General features: G+C 34.9%; 2 protein-coding genes across 8 annotated transcripts; one reads left to right on the top strand and one right to left on the bottom strand.

Moving 5' to 3' along the window:
- The first annotated feature begins 711 nt into the window (after positions 1-711).
- On the top strand, positions 712-9,168 carry LOC100249171 (probable ADP-ribosylation factor GTPase-activating protein AGD14). Of its 3 annotated transcripts, none has more exons than XM_010658050.3 (14): positions 712-1,055; positions 1,710-1,835; positions 3,838-3,899; positions 4,192-4,279; positions 4,368-4,429; positions 4,506-4,602; positions 4,861-5,322; positions 6,209-6,874; positions 6,960-7,118; positions 7,208-7,312; positions 7,425-7,511; positions 7,952-8,156; positions 8,254-8,299; positions 8,501-9,168. In XM_010658050.3, exons 2-14 carry the CDS (start codon positions 1,737-1,739, stop codon positions 8,637-8,639), a joined length of 2,277 nt encoding a protein of 758 aa, XP_010656352.1. In that variant the 5' UTR covers positions 712-1,055; positions 1,710-1,736; the 3' UTR covers positions 8,640-9,168. The 3 variants fall into 3 exon arrangements, with proteins under 3 accessions (XP_010656352.1, XP_002281316.2, XP_059596651.1); XM_002281280.5 differs by having other exon boundaries at positions 733-1,055; positions 6,957-7,118; XM_059740668.1 differs by lacking the exons at positions 712-1,055; positions 3,838-3,899 and having other exon boundaries at positions 1,720-1,835; positions 6,957-7,118.
- A 1,479-nt stretch (positions 9,169-10,647) lies between these two features.
- Positions 10,648-18,155, bottom strand: LOC100254268 (uncharacterized). Of its 5 annotated transcripts, none has more exons than XM_010658044.3 (13): positions 17,929-18,155; positions 16,070-16,357; positions 15,182-15,255; positions 14,436-14,595; positions 14,279-14,303; positions 14,029-14,118; positions 13,672-13,843; positions 13,515-13,588; positions 12,866-12,935; positions 12,356-12,427; positions 12,147-12,280; positions 11,261-11,334; positions 10,648-11,161 (listed from the first exon to the last, which is right to left on the bottom strand). In XM_010658044.3, the coding sequence occupies exons 2-13, from the start codon at positions 16,257-16,259 to the stop codon at positions 11,103-11,105; spliced, it is 1,194 nt and encodes a 397-aa protein (XP_010656346.1). In that variant the 5' UTR covers positions 16,260-16,357; positions 17,929-18,155; the 3' UTR covers positions 10,648-11,102. The 5 variants fall into 5 exon arrangements, with proteins under 5 accessions (XP_010656346.1, XP_059596758.1, XP_059596757.1 ...); XM_059740775.1 differs by having other exon boundaries at positions 16,070-16,349; positions 17,929-18,143; XM_059740774.1 differs by lacking the exon at positions 17,929-18,155 and adding an exon at positions 16,427-16,895.
- Between the last annotated feature and the right edge of the window lie 2,247 nt (positions 18,156-20,402).

Genomic DNA, 20,402 nt, shown 5'->3' with positions numbered 1-20,402 from the left:
TTAAGATTTTATAAATGCCTTTTTCAAAACACAAAGTTGTGTCGGTTTACTTATAAGAGTTTTTTTTATTTGAAGGTAAAATATATCTAATTAAAAAAAAATGTATATTTATAACTATTTACACTTAATTGTATAAATATTTTCATAGGGTCGAAATCAAACTGACAAACACCTAGGATCAAATAAACCCTCCTAGGGTGGGTTGAGTATTGACTTTGATATTTATCATAATTCATAATTTAATCATATAGATATTATTTGTTCCGAGTTAAAAAAAATTTCACTGATTTATAAAATATTATATAGGATTAGAAGAGACTTATATTTATATAATGTCAAAAACTTTCTTACGGAATATCACATATTTTTATCTAAAAATTATTATTATTATTTTTTTATTTTTAAAATAAAAATATGAATTTGTTGAACTTTTCAAATAATTTTCGAAATAAGATAGAAAAACTAAAAAATATTTATAAATTTCATTTCAAATGAGAAATACACAATTGGGATTCCGAGTGAAAAATGTATTAGATAATTTTACGAAAATTAAATTAGGTAATATTCCATGTCAGCAAATCTAAACAAATTTGCTTTTGGCCCGAAATAGGAATGAAAAATCCAAACTGCCCTCAATTCTAGACTAAAAATCAGGGTCTAAAATTCAGACCTATTTTTAACAAAGAAAATATGAGGATAATTAATCAGTAACGCAGTCGCCACAAGCGATCATTCCCTCTTAAAATTTCCATCAGAAAGGCCAGGAGGCCCAGGACCGTCAAAAAGGGTGACTCCCTGCCGACACGGGGAACTCTCTGTGTCCGAGAACACCAGAAAATACCCCAGCCACCTCCCTCTCTCTTTCTCTCTCCTGCTGTAACTTTCTTGCTCTACATTTCTTACAAAGGCAGAGGCTTTGTGTAGCTGTCCAAGCCGTCGTTCCGAACTGTAGGAGATCTGCAATTCTCTGCGGCGGCGGCACATCGCAGCGCGTGATCTCTTTAGAATCAGCTCAAGCCTGCAGAAGTCGAACATTGCGAATTGTGTAATATTGAGTGAGTCATTTCTTCTTCTTCCTCTTCTTCTTCTTCTTCTTCTTCTTCTTCTTCTTCTTTTATTTTGAAGGTAATTTTCTAGGGTTCCAAACACTCTCCTTGGTCGAATCCCGCTCGTATCGCATTCTGATTTTTCAGATCTGTGGTTTCTGGAACTTAATTTTGATCTGTTTCGTGTAATTTGTGCGAAATTGTTTGGTTGTTGGAGAATGTAGGCAATTAACATTGAATTTTGAGGTTTGATCATATGTTTTTTATTGATTTCGTTTCGAGGGGGCCGAACCCTACACTGGTTGACACTAATGCAATTATATGACTCGGTTGAGGTGATTTTTTTTCCCTTTCGTTTTTCTGGAAACCAAAACTGTGTCAGACCTTGAAGTGTGCAGTTTTGTTTGGTTTTCTTTTTCTCAGTTTTGTCGGCAACCGAACGGAGGTTCCGAAATTTACATTATATTTGATTGCGGAGAAATCGAACTTTCAACGGTTTTTTATTTTTTTGTTATGCCTTTTCTTCGCAACCAAACTCCTAATTTGTGTTTTGATCGATAATTCCCATTGGACTAAATTCTTGTGGATTGGACTCTATGTTCTTCTCTTGTACCTTTTCAAACTTTCAAACTTAGTTTTTTTTTTTTTTTTTTTTTTCTTCAGGATTTCTAATTGCCGTAGGGAGTGAAAATGGCGAATAGAATGAAGGAAGATGAAAAAAATGAGAGAATTATTCGGGGTCTTTTGAAACTTCCTGAGAATCGCAGATGTATTAACTGCAACAGTCTGGTAAGTAAATTATAGCCTTTCTGTTTGTTCTTGGCTTATTTAATTATAAATCCGCTCTTCGCTATATGAACTTAAGTGTCAGAGTTATGTGGGTGTAGAGTTGCATTTCTGTGTTTCATGGTGGGTTGATGGAATTGTGAAGCATGAAACCATTTAGCATAATGTTATTGAAGTTAGCGTCAAATTTTAGATAAATTTTATTAGATCTGATGAGTTGTTGATTATAATAATTTAAATGCTGTCATATTATGGCCAAGGCAATGGAGCTGAGGCTTTTCATCTGGCAATGATAAGTTATGGTGTGTCAGCTGAAGTGATCGAAAGTAACACAGTAATGCCAAAAAAATTGTAGAGGAATACTAATATTAGGAAAGCCAGAGTACCAAGAGCAAGTGAAATAAACACAAAATAAAAGTTTAAGATGTTGATAAAAATTAATAATTATATTTGTTTAGGTGGGGATTGAGAAGCAGTTGTAGTTTTGTGGCCTTTGTCATTTTCTATCTATGTGTGTGAGTTGCATCCCCTCCTTTTTAGGTGCTTTTTAATTTGAGTTTCAGAAAAATGATAATAATAAATAACAACTTTTCGCTACTCTTTTAAAAGACTCTGTACTTGCTTACACACTAATACATGGGTTGTGATAGTTTGTGAAAATTGGAGTGATGAAATGTTCTAACCTACCATATTTTCTAAGTTACACTTCACTTGGAATGAAAACTGATGCTAGCATCCAAACTTATAGAGATTGCTATAGTGACTGGGGCTTTATTAATGACTCCTTGGGTTCCAGAAAGAGGCACATAAATCTTAACAAAAGGAACTCCCTTCAATTTCAGAATGCTAAATTTGTGGAAATCATTATGTGATAACTTTTTAAGGATACTGAGATAAGGATTTGTGAGTTTTTGAGGTAAGAAAAGAAAATAAGATGAAATTCCTAAATGATTCATTGCTCCTAACTGGACTCTTGCTTCTCTCTCTCTCTTTTAAATTTTTTGGTAACATGTTTATGTTACATCTTATAACAGGGTTGAAGTAGTAAAATTGGTAATCCTTAATTTTTCTTTCATAAATAAAGCAGAAACCAAAATTATTACTAACAAATCAATGATTTACAAGGGTAAACAAGTGGAATCCTTGTAGAACCAAAAAGGAAAAGATCAACAAGATGAAAAACTGGAAAACAACATATTCAAGTTCAAGGGGGATAAAACTGACCCCTGAGTCCACCACGTAGCCACCTCCTTTTGGCTAGTAAGTCAGCATTATGGTTGGAGGAGGATCTTTAGCATACGTCAGATGGGTTTCTATATCTTCAGGGCTAGTGTGTTTCTAATCTAAAGCAATATAGAAGAGTCGTCCTAAACTTGGAGGCCACTCAAACCCAAGGCATTTATTTCATGAAGTCTAGAAATCATTAAAAGAATTCTCTTCAGTCCTTACTTTCCTTTAGAATCATGTAGTTGCATATGTGCCATAGACAGGGATTTTAATGACCACTTATAGGCAACAATCATTTCATTCTTCCAGAATAAATACTCTCAAAAGACTCTACTTAGGATTACAACTTGAATTCGGAAGTTTAGAGATCCCTTTAATTACAAGGAATATACTAAAAAGATCACTACACCTAGGGTTCCATTATCAAGGATTGCAGTTAATGGAAATCTTGACAATTTCTGAAAGCTAATTTCCAAATTAATTTCTGTTTTTAAAAGCTAACTTTTTAATGATTCTAAAATTAAGGGGTTCCCCACTTCTTTTGTATTATGAAAAGTTAACAAACCACAGTTTGCAAACTTTCTGCTTGATTGTTGATTTATTTCAGTTTGTGCGTATTTGTTTTCTCCTGCATCATTGTTTTAAAGTAATAAAACTGATAATGGTATTGATTTAATAAATTTTGTAGTCCAAAGAGCTCACCAACTACATTCTTCATTAACTTGGAAAGATGAAATATAGTCTATGATATGAAGGCTAATTTTTTCCTTCCAAACAGGGACCGCAATACGTGTGCACAAATTTCTGGACATTTGTTTGCACAACTTGTAGTGGGATACAGTAAGTGCTAAATTGCTTATGTGTTTTGTGACATGCACCTCCCTCTAGCTCTCTTTTCAATTGCACATTTTGGCTTATGTCTAAGATTCTGATTGTAAAATTACCAGATTTCTGTTTATATATGTGTTCATGCACGCATGTGTGTGTGAGTGTGAGTGTGTGTGTGTGGGTGAGAGAGAGAGAGAGAGAGAGGGAGAGGATCCTATAAGGCTATAATGCAATAAACTCTAGTTAGCACTTAATAAACAGTCTTCTTTACTAAAGTTCTTATTTAAAAATCTCTACTTTCCAGTCGAGAGTTCACACATCGAGTGAAGTCAGTATCAATGGCAAAATTTACTTCTCAAGAAGTCAGCTCTCTTCAACGAGGGGGAAATGAGGTAGACATGCAATCTCCCACAAGGTTCTGCCTTACAACCTTCTCATTTTTCTCATGTGCTATTTTCTGTTTCTCTGTCATATTTGCAGCGTGTGAAGGAATTCTATTTTAAGGAATGGGATCCGCAGCGTCATTCTTTCCCTGATAGCAGGTTAAGACTCAATCATGTTTTGTTTTGTTCTTTATCTCCATATGAATGCAGCTCTGATTCACATGTTGGTATCCAGTAATATTGAGAGACTTCGGGACTTCATCAAGCATGTTTATGTGGATAGAAGATATAGTGGTGAGAGAAGCTTTGACAAACCACCAAGGGTGAAGATGGTAAGATCCAGCAACCACTTCCCAAAGAGAAACAGTGAACATTTTCTCTTTCCTTGAGATTTTGATTTGAAGAATTTTAGAGAAAATGCACCTTGTCTATGGAAAAAGTATATTACTGAAAATGCATTTAACATGTTTTGCTCTTTTAACAATTCTTTGTGGTATCATAGTACAGTGATAGAATTTTCTTAAAGCTTTTTGAATCTGCCAACTATAGTGGTTTTTATTTGTTTAAAGGTGCATTTGCATATCATACAGGGTGACAAGGAGGAACCTTATGAAAACAGAAAGATGGACAACTATCAGGGTGGATCACGAAGCCCACCATATGAAGATTCATATGATCGTCGTTACAGTGATCAGCGTAGTCCTGGTGGAAGAAGTGATGACAAAAATTTTAGATATGGCTATGATGGAAGAAGAAGTCCAGGAAGTGATTTAGAAAATAGGCAGCACGGTGATTATAGGAGAAGTCCTGTTCGTCCTGAGATAGTTAATGATTGGCGTCGTGAGGATAGATTTGGGAATGGAAGGAAATCTGATAGAGAAACTAATCGGGAAGGCAGGTCACCTGACCATCAGAAGGATCTGGATGCATCCAGTCCTCCAATGGTACGCCCTGTTAGAGAGATTTTAGGGGATAATGTATCACCCTTACGGGTTATTGAACCTCCAAAGGCCAATGGTGGCAGGGTCGGTGATGGTTTTGCACGTACGCAGGTGAGGCTTCTGTTCAATTAAACCTATCGTGCTTGACAACTGAAATTCTAGTTATGTTAGTTGTTTTGTACTGTTTGATTGTAATTGCCTGGTGATATACTCTCCTAGAAGTTAGTTGTTCTGTTGAAGATGATTCAGTGTGTAATTAACAACTATCCATACAACCGAGCTGCACATTGACTTTGCATTGATTGCTATTACCTATCTGTGATAATTTGAAGTTAAAACCAGGTATTTCATATATTATTTATTAGGTTAACATGTGATGTATTTCCCTTAAACTGTTTGGGAAAGCCTTGTAATGGGATTCTTCCAAACAGTGTAAGTACAGACTTGGTAATCTAACAAAAACCTGCAGACCTGCTCAGTTAATTGAGTTCTCTTTGTGCCATTTAGTTTCCATCTTTGAAACTTTTTTAGGTCAAGACCATAGCTTTATAGTTCTGTTAGGTGAGCATGATCTTTAATCTTTTTATAGTAACTAACTTTGACTGGATAAACTCAACTCTAAAGATGCTGTTTATCTAACCAAGCATACATACCCATACCATAATAGGTGGCTTCAATCAACACACATCATGATGATTGACTTTTACTGCTGATTGAAAGCAGGATAAGTTTGCATTCCACTCATCACTTATTTTACCTTCAATAATGCTTTGGTATTGTGTTTGAAGTAAGCTTGCTCAAGCTTGTAATCCTCTGATGGAGTAAACAGGTGAAGATGTGAAAATTGCAGATTGTTTGTCTCCTCATCCTGTTTGACTTCAAATGCTAGCTATTCTGTGATTGCACTTGTTTCAACTCCATGTGCTGAAAATTTTGCAGCTTAGGCTCTGTTAATTTAGAATCCATGAACTTATCACATGAACATCTCCAATTGCAGAGAACCGCTTCATCCAGTAGCTTGGGATCCTCTAATGGAAATCCAGGGGAACTAAAAAGGGAGAATTCAGGAATCTTAATTGATTTTGATGCTGATCCTGAACCTCCTGTTGCTGCAACAGTGCCACAAACACAACAACCACCAGTTCAAACCATCGCACAACCGATAAGTTCATCCAATGATAACTGGGCCTCTTTTGATTTTGCCACAGAAGCAAAAGTATCCCAAGCTCCTTCAAATGTGAATGCCCTGGAAACAGTACTTTCACAATTGTCAGTTCCAGCATCTGTTCCTGGGCACGGATCAGGAGTACCCAATAGTGGTGGTGCTCCAACAGCTGTACCAGTGGGCAATGTGTCAGTGTTGCCAATGAGTGGTGATTCCCTATTTCCACCAGTACGGCCCATCCCTACGTCACCGTTTCTTGGTGGTGCTCCTGCACCAGTCAATACTTTTGCTGCATTTCCTCCAGCTGCTGCCGCTGCAGCTGCTCCTGGATTGACACCAATGTTACATGGGCATGATGGTAATTCCTTTGTCAAAGTTACTGGTGCAGGACAATGGCCAAGCATGCAGTATCAACAACATTCTTTATTCCCTGATACTGGAAGTCAGTCTATCGCTCAACAATTTGCTCCATCAGTTGGTGGAACTTCAACCAATCAGGTGGGCCTCATGGTTTAGTGTCTTGTTGCAGTATTCTGCAATGCATATAGTACTAATCCATTCTGTTGCTTCATATTCACAGCAGTGGAATTCACCACTTTTGCCAAATACACAAGGGCCTTTTAGTGCTCCTGCAGCACAAGCACCTCAAACTGTCTCAAAACCTCAGGTGGTTGCTTCTAGTCTTTCATCACCACCTCTCCCTGTGGAAGTAAAACCAGCTGGAAGAAAAGAATTGCCATTGGTAATGTATTCTTTCTTGGTCTCCAGCTAGGATGTATTCTGGTGTTATCTCTGTTTTGTATCTCATAGTAAATCATGAATCATCTGCAGGATCTTTTCGCTGCAACCTATCAACCCATCTCTATGCAAGTTCCAGGTTGGCAAACTGGTCCACCCCATGGCATGGGGTTCCACCTGCAATATAATACTGCAGCGGTATCTTTCACAATCCAATATGATTTTGTTACTGAATTAATTTTGATTCACACCAATTACTTGGATTACTGCATGAAAAGTTGCTCTGTATAATAGGGGTTTGTTGTTGCAGCCATTGCCATCAACATTCTCACATTCATCAAAATCAACAAACCCATTTGATCTCAACAATGAACCACCTCCGGCTCAAGCTCCAACAGTAAGTGAATCAAATTCATTCAAATAGATATATGTGCTTGATCTCTGATCTTGTCTTCCTTGGTGTTACTTTGACTAAGTGATCAGTTATAACTAGTGTTAAAGAGAAGTAAATTAACAATGCCCTTTATGCATGTTCAATCCATGCATTTCACTGACAGAAAATGAAATGTCGAATTTGCCTTGTGATTGCCCCACTTGAGTATTGCTAAAAACTAAAGGGTGCTCATAGTAACTTATTTTGGTGCTTTTAAAAAAATAAAACTTTTTATTTTGTTCCGTTTGTTGAGTACTAACGCCCTTGATGCATGAGTTATCTAAATCTTGAAGCATCAAATTTTTGCTCATATTTGATCTTTAAGCTAAACATGTTCTTGAGCAATTCAGCTGTTGATCATGAAATCTTGTTCTAATGCTTTTTACATGTTCCTGGTGATATAGTTTCCTTCCATGGCGTCCTTGCAAGGGAGTCTACCAAATATGCCCCCTTCTATGGGCTTGCTGCATTCTTCCAGTGCTGGTACTCAATCAACATGGACACCACCCCAGTCATCATTATATCCATTGGCAATGCCTCCACAAGCACCACCTTATGTGTCGGGAATGCCTCCACAAGTACCGCCTTATGCGTCGGGAATGCCTCCAAGTAAAACCATATCATGATTTTTTTCTTGCCTACCTTTTTCCCCTCGCTTGCTTTATTTGATATTTATATGTTCTGCCTTTTGCTTCAAAAATGTCAGGAGCATACATGGGGCAACAAGTACCTGGTGCCATTCCACCTTCCAGGTAACTGCATTTTCATTTTTACAATTTTGATTTCTTTTACCCACATTTTTAGTAAGGTTCTGCATTACTGAATTATAAATTTCATCTATTAGCAACTTATATTTATTTCGAAGTTTTATGGGCATCAGTTTGCCTAATCTATATTTGCATTAGTATTACCTTTGTGTGGAACTTATTGAGCCTTTTGAATCTCCTTTGCAGTCATCAAGGAGTGGGAAGCTTTGGCAGTGAGGATGCTGCTTTTAGCTCTTTGAATCCAAATCATCTAATTGGTGGAAGATCCTCTGCACCTGCTGCCTTAGATAAGCTTTCTTCTGTTGGAGGAAATCCATTTGGATAAATATGAAGACCGAAGCCTTTTGGACCCCATTTTAGGGTGAGCATCATCTTGATGCTCTCTGTTAAGTAATCTGTTGGATGGAAATTTTTGGGTTCATTGTTCTTGTAGATTTAGTAAGATGTTGCAGCCAAATGAAGTTGTGTGTCCATACCTGTAACCTGTAATAGTCAAATGTCTATTCTCGTGTAAAACCAGTTTTATCCTGTAAGAAAGGTAGGCCAAAATAGAGGGGATTTGAAAGAGGGATGGACACCTCTGAGGGAATCAAGTCTTATTTAGGCAGCCATTGTCTTTCATAGGTTTGGGAATGGGTATTCCTATGTGGTGATCTGTGCTTTGCCTGCTGCCATAGGGGGATGTCTCTCCATTGTTATGGCGAGTTCTTGTTTCGAGTCTGCACAATTATTTTTTTCTTTTTTAAAATTTTTTCGAAGCATACCTTTTGGTAGAGCATACTTTACATGCTATTCATATTGATGTTGATATGATTTTTGTTTTGAATAAGATAGTATTTGGATTTTAGCCTTTATGCCATGTTTTCAAGCTTTTTTCCATGTTCTGATAGGTTTATGTGTTGCCGAAAACAGAAGTGACTAACATACTCACCCACCAAACATTACTGCAGAGGTCATTTTGGTAATAAACCTGGGATTCATACATGTAGGAAGAACAACAACAATGAAGATTTTGTTGCTTAATCGGTTGACGGAACTTGGGTAATTCCCAGCTATTTGTGTTGAGATTGGACAAAATATTACGAGGGATAAGGGAAAAATTCCAAGCATTAGTCATTTGGTTTTTTTTTTTACAGGTTTTTCCTAACCATTTCCCCACATCTGCAGCTTGTACTTGTAGTTTGAGGCCACGCTTGACACTTGCACGCAATTTATAAGTACGAAGAAGTAGTTCGAATGGGTCATCCTTTCTATTTGAGTGACAAAATAGAGGGAAAAAAAGTTTAAAGTTTATAAATTATTATTTTTTAAAAAAATTAAAGATTAAAAATCTTAACTAATTTTAATTGTAGTCTATTTTATTCCATCTTTTTAGTGACAAAACAAATGCTTTTTTTAACATTTTTGTCTTTCTTTCCACGGTGAAGCAAAAAGAATATAGGCGAGAAAAAATATGGAATATCAAAATCTTGAATCTAATTTTTCATTTCTTGGTCGTGTTTTTTTAAATTTTTTATTTAATTCTAAATAGAAATTAAAATAAAATAATACTAAATGATATTTAAGCTTCAAATTATTTGTCTTTTAAATATTTTATTTTTATTAAGCATTAAAAAGTAAGAAAAAATAATTATGTTTACTCTAATAGAAAAAGATTAAATATTTTAATTTTTTCTATTCAATAAAAAAATTTTAAAAATAAATAATGAAATAAACCAAAAGCAAAAATACAAATGATATGAAAACAAATAACTTTTAGTAAAAAGGTTAGAAAACCAAACAATACCTTAGCTGTCGGGGCAATTTACCTTTATAAAACAAAACTTTTACTTTCCTGATCTCCGCAGCAGCTGAACGGAGGGGAATTAGGTGTTTCACTGCAAACAGGTGTGTCCCGGAATCTGTGATGCTCTTTTATTTTTCTCCCTCTTATTATTATTAGTATTTTTTTTTTGTTTATCCATAATTTTTAAAAATTTTATCTTTACAGATTTAGTAAAAAAGATTAATAATTTTTCTGATTAATTTTCCTGTCAGCTGCGTTCTGAGTCATGTCTGTTTTTAGAACGTGCAGAAAAAGTAAATTTTGAAGTTTAAAAAAAAAAAAATCTGAAAATTAATCTCCATAAAAACATTTTCTCTCTTCTGAAAAAGATACTTCCAGTTCTCATATTTTGTGAGCTACGCTTTTTCTTCTGCAAGCCAAAAGAGATGCCACTTCTTATAACCTTTTGCCTCAGGCAAAGCTAAAGTTCCAAAAACAAGAGGAGAGGTATTGGAAGATAATAAAAAACACGCATTGTTTAGGCAACCACATGTCGAGCTGAAAAGTATAAGAGGCAAAATCACACATTTGAATTATGAATCAAACGTTTAAATCTAAGCAGTGGACCTTGAAGAAACATCAATGGCCGTACCAGGTAGAGTGCACAATTGAATATTAGTTCAACCCAGAAACTGTTATTCCATTGATGGTTATGAAATCACAAAATCTTCGCCCTGCCATGCTCGTAAATATATCTACAGATGGTATGCTGCAATTAATGGAAAATTTAGAGAACTGGATATACTTTCTTTCTTTCTTTTGTTTAACTGATGCTGGGCTTGGAGGACTATATATTTTGTTTCATTTAGAAATGAAATGAATCAGGTCACCAAAGGTCTAGTTGCTGCTGCTAAAATTCTTGTGCGTGTGCAGACGCGGCCTCTTCTTCCACCATCTGCTCGAGGAAGAGGACTGCCACAAGAACTATCGAATGAATTGGGTACTAAAGATATTTTGAAATGGTCATGTAGATTCGCCTGTTTGTCTGCTTTTCCATATGATCGGAGCCACAAGCATCCATACTGCAAGGTCATATTGTTAGCTGGTTTAATTGTTACATAACTAAGAGATATCAAGTAATCAAAATGACCATAATACAATCCTATTCCTGAGATACTTACGGTATACACAGGCTGCCAGCCATTCGTTCACTATTCTAACCCAAGTACTCGTCCAGCCAACATCAATTGTCCACCTGCAAAGAAGTTAAATTATTTTCTTACAAAAGGGTGGTAGAATTATTTTTTTTTACTGCTTCTCAGAAAAAAACATACTTGATGTCATAATGGTGATTGTTAAGATTTATTGGCCGATAGCACACTTTAGTCATAAAAGAATTCTATTTCTAGATGAATTATGTGATAAGATTGGTATATGCCCTCCTTGAAATCACTTTAAAGTCTATAAGAGAAGAAACATTAGTCCTGGTTTTCAACATAAATAGGCTGGTCCTGCTCTGGAACTCAAAGATAATCACATAGAGCATAATCAGAAGGCCACTCCATTGGTGGTCAGCTGAGCAGAGGTGCTTGGAGCAAAGGCCATCCTTTAGGAACTTAACCATAATTGAATTTCTGTTGAGAAACAAGCAGACAAGGGAATTTGCTAAGTGAAACTGAGTTCTATTACAGTTTTATTTCACCTAAGACTGACATTTCTATCTATTCAGCATGATTAAACCTGTCGTTATACATCAGTGTCTAGTGTGCTGTATAGTTGGTTGCAAGGACTGATAATTCAATAAAGAAAAAAGTTTTGGATATGAAGGCATCAATGATTATGCTCATGAGAAGTTCAACTCAAAAACCAACTCCAGGAAACCTTGACCCCAATCCAATCAGTTGAAAATTGGTAGTGCAAATTCCTCAAGGAAAAGGTTGAGAAAATCTTTAGTTACATTCTTTTGGAGGGGTTGCTTTAACTATCCATTTTGGCAGATCTTAATTTCAAGTGTCCTATAAAAAGTACAAAACAAATGGAAGTATTTTGAGAGATATGGAGACTTACTTTCTTATGGAATGATGAGTATTCCAACCAATCAATAGCATTGAAAAATACATGGCTCCGGTGGCAAAAACAAAGTGGAAGAAGCCATAACCATAGGGAACATCATCTTCGGCTTGTGTGTCATCCTTCCTGAACTGAAACAGTTGTTTTCAGAAGACAGTTTGGTAAAAAGTGTGATACCCAAATAAAAGTAGTTGAGTGTAATATACCTGAAAGCATTTGGAATCAATGCCTGTTGAAAATGTTGCAATGACCATGGCAAGCAGCGCAACAATAAAGCTCTGTCACCAAATGAGATCTATAGTTATGCAAGGCAAAAAAATGGAAATTGTGCAATAAAAGCTTTGACATCTTTCCTGCTGCAGCCATGATTAAAAAAGTTGTGTTTGGATTCATGATGAGGTATCAGTTCCTACATACTAGCAATGGGATAAGCTATGAGCATAATGTTGTACAATAACATGTTGAAGGATGATAACTTTGAGATGGTTTCCATTTAGAAATAAGGGATACTTAGAGACAATGTGAGTGCCTGTCAACAATATTAGCATGGCCATAGATTAAATTGGGAAAGAATATGTTCTAGCCTTCTAGGCTGCAATGAAGGTTGAGGCATTATTACACACAATACTGTCATGACTTTGATGACTTCATGTTTGTTTGGAAATTTAATTAGTACTTTAAAATTCTTAATTCATTTCTGAGATCTCAAATCTTACTATGATGGTAAGCCAATCTGCTTTGGTCGCTGATTCCACCTTCTGGTTGCATCTGTCCTCTGGTGGTTCACTGTCAGCACAAAGATGTATAATGGACACTAGTTAAAGAAAAAGTTGAGGCAGCTAGAAGCCCTGATAAAAGTAATCACAAAAGCAAGTTCTATTTGTTTAGACCTATTAGTTTCTCAAATTTATTGTTCTGTTCAGGCTTGTGTGATACCTAATTGTTGATTTAGAGGAACCGTAACTATTCAGCTACAATGAATGGGCTTCTTTTGAGCAAGTGGATGCATGGATTTAGATTCTGAGACAACACATAGACTACATGAATTTGGTGCGGATCTCTCTTGGGTTGGTACAAGGAAGCAAAGTATTATATAAATCTAAGCTTTCGTCCCTAAGAAGATATGATATAAGTACAAATATGATAGCACCAGCATATCTTTTCTTTTCTTTTTTCCCTTTTTTGCCTATTTATTTTTTTATATTAGTATCATTTGGAGAAGTCGAGCAAAAGGTTTATGTGCAACTAAAGAAAGATTTTATTTTCCAACCATGTTATATTGGAAAGCTGATATTGGTAAGAAATTCAGTTTTAAAAACATCAAGCAGTAAATTTGATTACAATAATAGAAATTAGAAATCATACCTTCTAATAGCACACCAGCAGAGGAACACAACATACAGGCCCATAAGCCCTGGAGTCAAGAAACTTTCATCTACCTGTTTCAGGAAAAAAGAACAATTCTATAACAAATTTATGTCGCCATGTCAGAGTGAAAAGGATGGTGAAAATTACAACTTACCTTTGGGTGGAGAGAGACACTAGTCATGAGCTGGAGGAGCACTAGTGTCCAGGTGATGAAGAAAATGTTAAGGAGGCAAGACGGCTCTGGTACGTACCAAATGTACATCAAGATGATCCCCATTATGCATATGACATATGCAGTAGTTGCAAGTAACATTACATGGATACGGCTGCAAGGTAAATCTTATTGTAAGTTATCCATGTTGAAAGCTTTTCCGAGCCCCCTTTAACATTGGAAATTTCATGTTAAGAAGGGGACTATCTTGATATATAATGTCTTAATGAAATCAATATGGCTTTAATAGAACAAAAAGATGATTTGAATTAGCATCTGTTGGAATAAGGAGGATTTTACCATCTGTCTGCATATTTGCCAGAGTGACAACAATCATTCAGCCATTTAATGAAGCTGATTATGCTTATTAGCTGAATTAAGAGAAAGACCCTGTAATAAATTTTCAAAGAAAGATATCACAAACACAGCCCCAGCAATTTCTGTAACTGAACTTGAAAGGTAAGCTTATAATTTTCACTTCTACGACAACCACGTCTAAAAAGATTGTACATGGTCTGTGACAGGAATTTATAACAGGAAGTAATGATACCCGGCACCGAAATGTGCAATCTCCCCTGCCAAAAATTATTGCATCAGAGGCATGAAAGTAATAAATGTAAAGCCAACACGAGTTTAAGATCATGTACATGAAATGATAAGAGAAAAACAACAATTGCAATCTTGTTCAAGGACTGCAGTCAACTAACCATAGAGCTGAATAAAAGCAGAAGGAACCAAGAAGGGGAGCATCATTAAGGCAACCCACAAGATAATCTTTGCAGACCACCAACCAGAATGCCACAATTCTCTAGGCTTGTGCAACTTGGATGTACCAGCTGTTGAAAGAAACATTATGAAATAGAAAGTCTGATATAGTATTAAGGCTCACATTCTGATCAAATAAAATGGAAGATGAAGCTACTTTGAGCAAATGTATTCATTAATTATTGAGTCCTTTTAAATAAACAGTCAGTATAGATCAAGGGATGTCCTATGACTTCGGTTCTAGATTGCAAACTTGGACTAACATTCCAGCAAAATCAGTGATAAGACGGTTTGAATTTATTCTTTCTAGAAATAGGGGTTTCAAACTCTTCTCTTTAAAATTAGGTGTGATTTACGCACTTTTACCAAGCAAGATGAGAACAATTATCAGATAATACATTAATTCTGACACTTTTCATTTGGAATTCTGGTTTGCTGATATCTGGGTTTTGAGGATCCCCAGATCCTTCGTGTGCAAATTGCTTCCATCTGCTCTGGATAGGAGCAATTCGCAGAATTTCCGATTTCTTGCTTCTACAGAGAAAATGTGCTTCAGTCAAGTTACTCTGAAAAAAAATATAGAGAAGATCTTTGATCTGGGATTCTGCTCATTGCCTGTGCCATTTAATTGTAAAACCTCAAAACTGTCAGACAAGTAGTCATGTAGATCTTATTGTTGAAAGGATACAAAACATCCCAGGCTAACGCGCAGAACTCCTTCTGCTCCCAAACAATCTCGCACACCCTTGCACCCTTGTAGTCCTGCATTCATGCTAAAAATGTATTAGCAGCTTATATTAATTGTAAGATTGACATCTATATTTTAATGGTATAATTGAAAAAAATAATCTGGAAACAGGTTATTTATGAGTCTGAAAACCGGGTTGGTTGACTGTCAAAACAATGTAATCATCTGGTTCAATCCAAATCTAAACCCACTGGGTGTATCTTTTAAAGGCCAGGAAAATGATCACTGATAACCCATTTTAGATGTCTATTTTATGTAAACAGAAAGCAGATGAAAAGGAGTTTAGTCTGGGGCCATTTAACAGCTTGTCCAAACGCCATCACATTTTGCTACAAACACAAGTTTTTCTAAATTCTATCTATAACAAGAGCAATGATTATGTCAGATGGTAACAGAAGTTGAAAACTCTTGCAAATGGAATTTCAGAAGGACCCATCAGCCTCACACATGTATTAAGCACGTTTTTACTTTTCTTTATTCCTATAAAAATCCATATATGACTCGATAAAGCTTAAACACTACAGGGATATTTCATATCAAGCATAAATAACACCTATTATGGAGCAACGCAAAACAAAAAGGTTAACTTTTCATGGAAGACAGGGCGTGCCCTGAAGAATGAAAAAATTGGTTGACAAATGAAGAGCTCACTTCCTCTTGGAGGCAAGTCAAGGCTTGTAATCATGAAACAAAAACATGGTTTATATACCTTTAAAAAATTTCTATAAAAATTAGAGTCTATTAGCATTCATGCCTTTATTTGAAGTTGTTAAAAACACCAGACTAAGTTATAAACTGCAAGACATTAAAGAATCAGATAAATCTTACTCTCCATCTCTGTCAGGGCACCACGGCCATAATCCCGAACGGCCCATGCTAGTAGATTAGTAATGAGGAACATCAAACCATATACATATCTAGCCATCCAAGGGTTTGGACTGTTCCGGAATTGGCTAAACCAGGATTCCTTCATGCCTTCAGGATGTCGCCCATTGCCACTGCTTGCACCACTCTCCATTTATACCTGAATGTTGGCAACACTCCTCATCACAGAGAGCATAAATGGTGTGAGGCGAAGACAGGTTCTATTTCACCAGATTCTCTTTATCTGCATTGCTGACAAAAATGATCATTAGCATGGGAGTTCTATGTACTGCAAACTTTGGAACTTAGGAAAAACCATACCAAACATCAATGAGGAAGTGTTACCAGATCCCACCTCTGCAGCACAGAACTAAAAAACAAAGACATATATATGGTGACATGTTTTTGACGAATCATAAGGTCATATCACAAATATCTTTCCTCAGTGGCAGTACCTGTCATGGAACCCACACTGTGGAAATGGGGAAAATAAAATGAAAAATGAATAAGTAAGCTTAATGCATGGCTTCAGGGTTGGACTTGACTAAATCCTGTTTTCTAAGGCCTACACAACAAAATCTCAATAATCCCAATTTTTTAAGCTCAACTCTTGTTGAGAGCCAAGTCTTTCGATCATGGCTCTCCCTGTATTCAATCTAAAATTTCCTTTAAAAGATCTATTTTTGTTAAGAAATGGTATTCGGTTTGCTTCCTTGATACACCAGGCAAATTCTACAAGCTGGGTTTCTAGGGTCATGATGAGGTCTTTCATTCCTACAAATAACAGTGATAGTAGCACTAACAAGTCCCGTAGAGTTGTTGGACCTAAAAAGCTTTCAGAAAGAAACCATTCCCCAAAAGAGCCATCTTCAGTTATCAGAGAATCTCGTGGGAGAGTACATACGTGCAATGCACGACAAGGCATTGTCTGATACAGATGGGCATATTCTCCTACTTTCATGGATTTATCTGAACCGTTGAGGCATGATTGTCCAGAGCAAGCACTCACGCACGCCATTGCTATTTGGATTGTTTAGTGCTTATCAAGTTTTTGGTGCAATCTTTTGATGGGTGACTCCTTTATTTGCACACACATGCACATACGCATAAACAGAGATTTGAATTTGATCAAGGCATTCAAAAGTTCCAAAATTCGCTTTAATGCGAAAAAGGTTCCATAACGCTTGTACTACTCTTAAGCGTGTTGGCTCTGTATACGGGTTAACTTCCTTCCTTGAGGTGCACACAACTCCAACCAATTTTTCCACTGGTGTTAGATCAATACAGTACAGCAATCCAATTATTGATTTTGCATAGAAGAAGAGAAGCTACATATTTTACCCTGTTTGTTTTCCGGGAAAAATAGAGGCAAATAAACGAAACAAAATAATAAAACTGTGGTATAATAGAAGAAAACAGAACTACTCAAAATCAAACGTAGTTTTATTAGGCTTTCCTTTGTTGGATTCCAAATACTGAAAAAATTCGAAACTCAAAAATCCAAGGCCAATCTCCATCATTTTCTTCCATTTTCCCATCAGCCAAACGAAGAAAGACAGAAATCAGACATTCACAGGCTTCTAATAATCTACAACCAAAACTCAATTCATGAACAAGACTGTAAACTAACAAACAAAATACACATTCATTCCGGCCCAACCTTCACCATACAAACCAATCATCCACCTCGCCAACAACATCAAAGCAATCAACAAATACAGCAATCTCTTCACACAAATCACTATCAAGAAACAGAACACAGAACACAAAGATTCTCGCATTCAATACCAACAAAAAAAAAAGGTCAAAATAAATGCAAATACCTGATAAAGAACCAGTCCGAGATCTGTACGGACACGGCTTGTTCGAGCAACTCACAGGAGAAACAGAGATTTGATGTAGCGCTCTCTCTCTTTGCTTTTGCTTTTTGTCTTTCTTTTATTTTTATTTTTATTTTTCCTTGAATTGAGTCCAACGGAGATTGCTTTGGAGCTTTCTTTTTCTTCTTTCTTTTTTCCCGCCGTTTGCTTTCTGCTTCCGCCACAGATCCTACCTTTCATGTTAAATAAAATTTTCAATTTCGATTCATAGCTTTAATTTTTTTTATTAATTATATTTAGAATTTTTTTAAGCAATTATTATAAAAATATAATAATAGTAATAATAATAATAACTACATGCGTAACAGTCATCATGAGCCATGCATATTCTCCTCTTCTTAGACAATATGATATGTGCACTTCATGCCTGCAAATCATTCTCCTTTTTTTATTAGATTAAAAAAAAAAATATTATTAGCATCAAATATATATTTAGAACATAGAAAAAAGGAATATTGTATTTGAATCGCTTATTAAAAATAAAGATATAAATAAAAAAATTATTCCCATGAAAATTGTATCATAGTATCATTGTATTTTGATTTTCCAAAAAAAAATGTAAATTTTTATTTTAATTTCACTTTAAATGAATCACCAACGGTAAAAAAAAATTAAATAAAATTTTCATTCTTATTTCTTGGGACTTTTGGGTGTCCATTAAACATCCTTTATCTTGTAATTAAAGTAATTTTTAAGGATATTAAACAAAAATAATTTTTTACATGAAATTTATTATTACAAAAATATGCAAGTGAAACTACGTAAAGTAGTTTGAATTGAAGTTTAGTGTTTAATGGTACCGATCAAATTTTAAAGTTGGATTTTTAATATGCATAATAAGATTTAGGTCGTTGAATGAAGATACTGAAAAAATGAAATTGAGATACAAATAATATGATTTGAAAATTGTACGTGATATTAGTTGATTTCTGATAATTTTTCGATACTTAAAAATAATTATTTAATGGAAGTGGTTAAGAGTTTTTATATTTTATATTGAAATTATTACTATTATTATTATTATTGTTATTATTATTATTATTATTATTATTAATTTGAAAGGTAAAAAACATGATGTTAAATTTGGTTTTTTTTTTCTTAATTTATATTTTTACCATGATGATTTCACTTTAGTGGGTTATACTTGTACAATGATGATATCGCTTGAATTGTTGGAGAGTGGATGCCAACCACGGAAGGTAGAATGATGTTTCACTCCACGTAAAAGGGTTTTAATCCAACGTAAAAATCATGAAAAGACAAATCCCTTGTCGTAACTGGCAGTGGTTGCTTGCCTCGCATTGGGCAGGCCTCTTTTAAGCAAATGAGTGGCTTCTTCCGCATGAGAAAGATGCCCATTCATTTCCATTAACATTCTTTCTTTTATTTTAATTTGATCCACAAACTTCCACTATTAACATTTTTAGATTTCATCTTCATATTTTCAAATTAGTAAATTGGGAAATATTCTTATATTTTAAGACCATGTTTGGTTGAAGTATTAAGAAAAGAAAAAAATGTTGAGAAATTATTTTTTTTATATTTGATTTCATCATAAAAATATAAAAGAAAATTAAGTATAATTAAATTTGATCAAGAATTTATATATATATTTTAATTATTTAATCTTTATATAATAGAGGGAAATAAATAAAACGAGTTTGAATAAACATGTAAAAATAATTTATGGAGTTTAAACTCATTATTCATTTTTCTTTATTTTTATTTCCTTCTATTTTTCCACTCTATTTTTTTTTCCTTACATTTTTTTCTCAAAATTTTTGGTAACCAAACATATTTTAATAATACATTTATTTTAGTGCATGTTTGGAAACGTTTTCAAAAAATAATTTTTGAGATTAGTTTTAAAAAACAATTCTTGGTTTTTAGAACAAATTTGTTTTTGTTTTTTTTTAAATCATTTCATTCATAAGGAGTTGGATGAGAAGAAGCTCTCATGTTTGATTTTAGAGTAGAAATGGAATTTGAAAAATACCCATCCATAACCCCAAAGGAATCAGATTCCGTAAGGAAAAATGAGGAGAATATTTGATCAAAGTAATCGTATTCGTTTCGGTATGCACTTCAAGCAGTTGAAACAACATAGAGGAAGAATGAAGGGAAAATTTTATCAAGGTAATCGTATTCGTTTCAGTAAATATGCTTTTCAAGCACTTGAAATAATATAGAGGAAGAATGAAGGGAATATTCAAGGTAGTCATATTTGTTTCGGTAGATACGCTCTTCAAGCACTTGAAACAAAAGAGGAAGAATGAAGGGAATATTTTATCAAGATAATCATATTCTTTTTAGTAGATAGTCTCATCAAACACTTGAACTTGCTTGGATCACATCTAAATAAATAGAAGCACTACGACAAGTAATTACACAAAACATCCGTGGTCCCATATATTTTC

This window comes from Vitis vinifera, chromosome 11 (genome assembly GCF_030704535.1).
Source record: "Vitis vinifera cultivar Pinot Noir 40024 chromosome 11, ASM3070453v1".
Lineage (NCBI taxonomy): Eukaryota > Viridiplantae > Streptophyta > Magnoliopsida > Vitales > Vitaceae > Vitis > Vitis vinifera.
The sequence above is the reverse complement of the archived record's forward strand: the minus strand, read 5'-3'. Positions and strand labels throughout refer to the sequence as shown.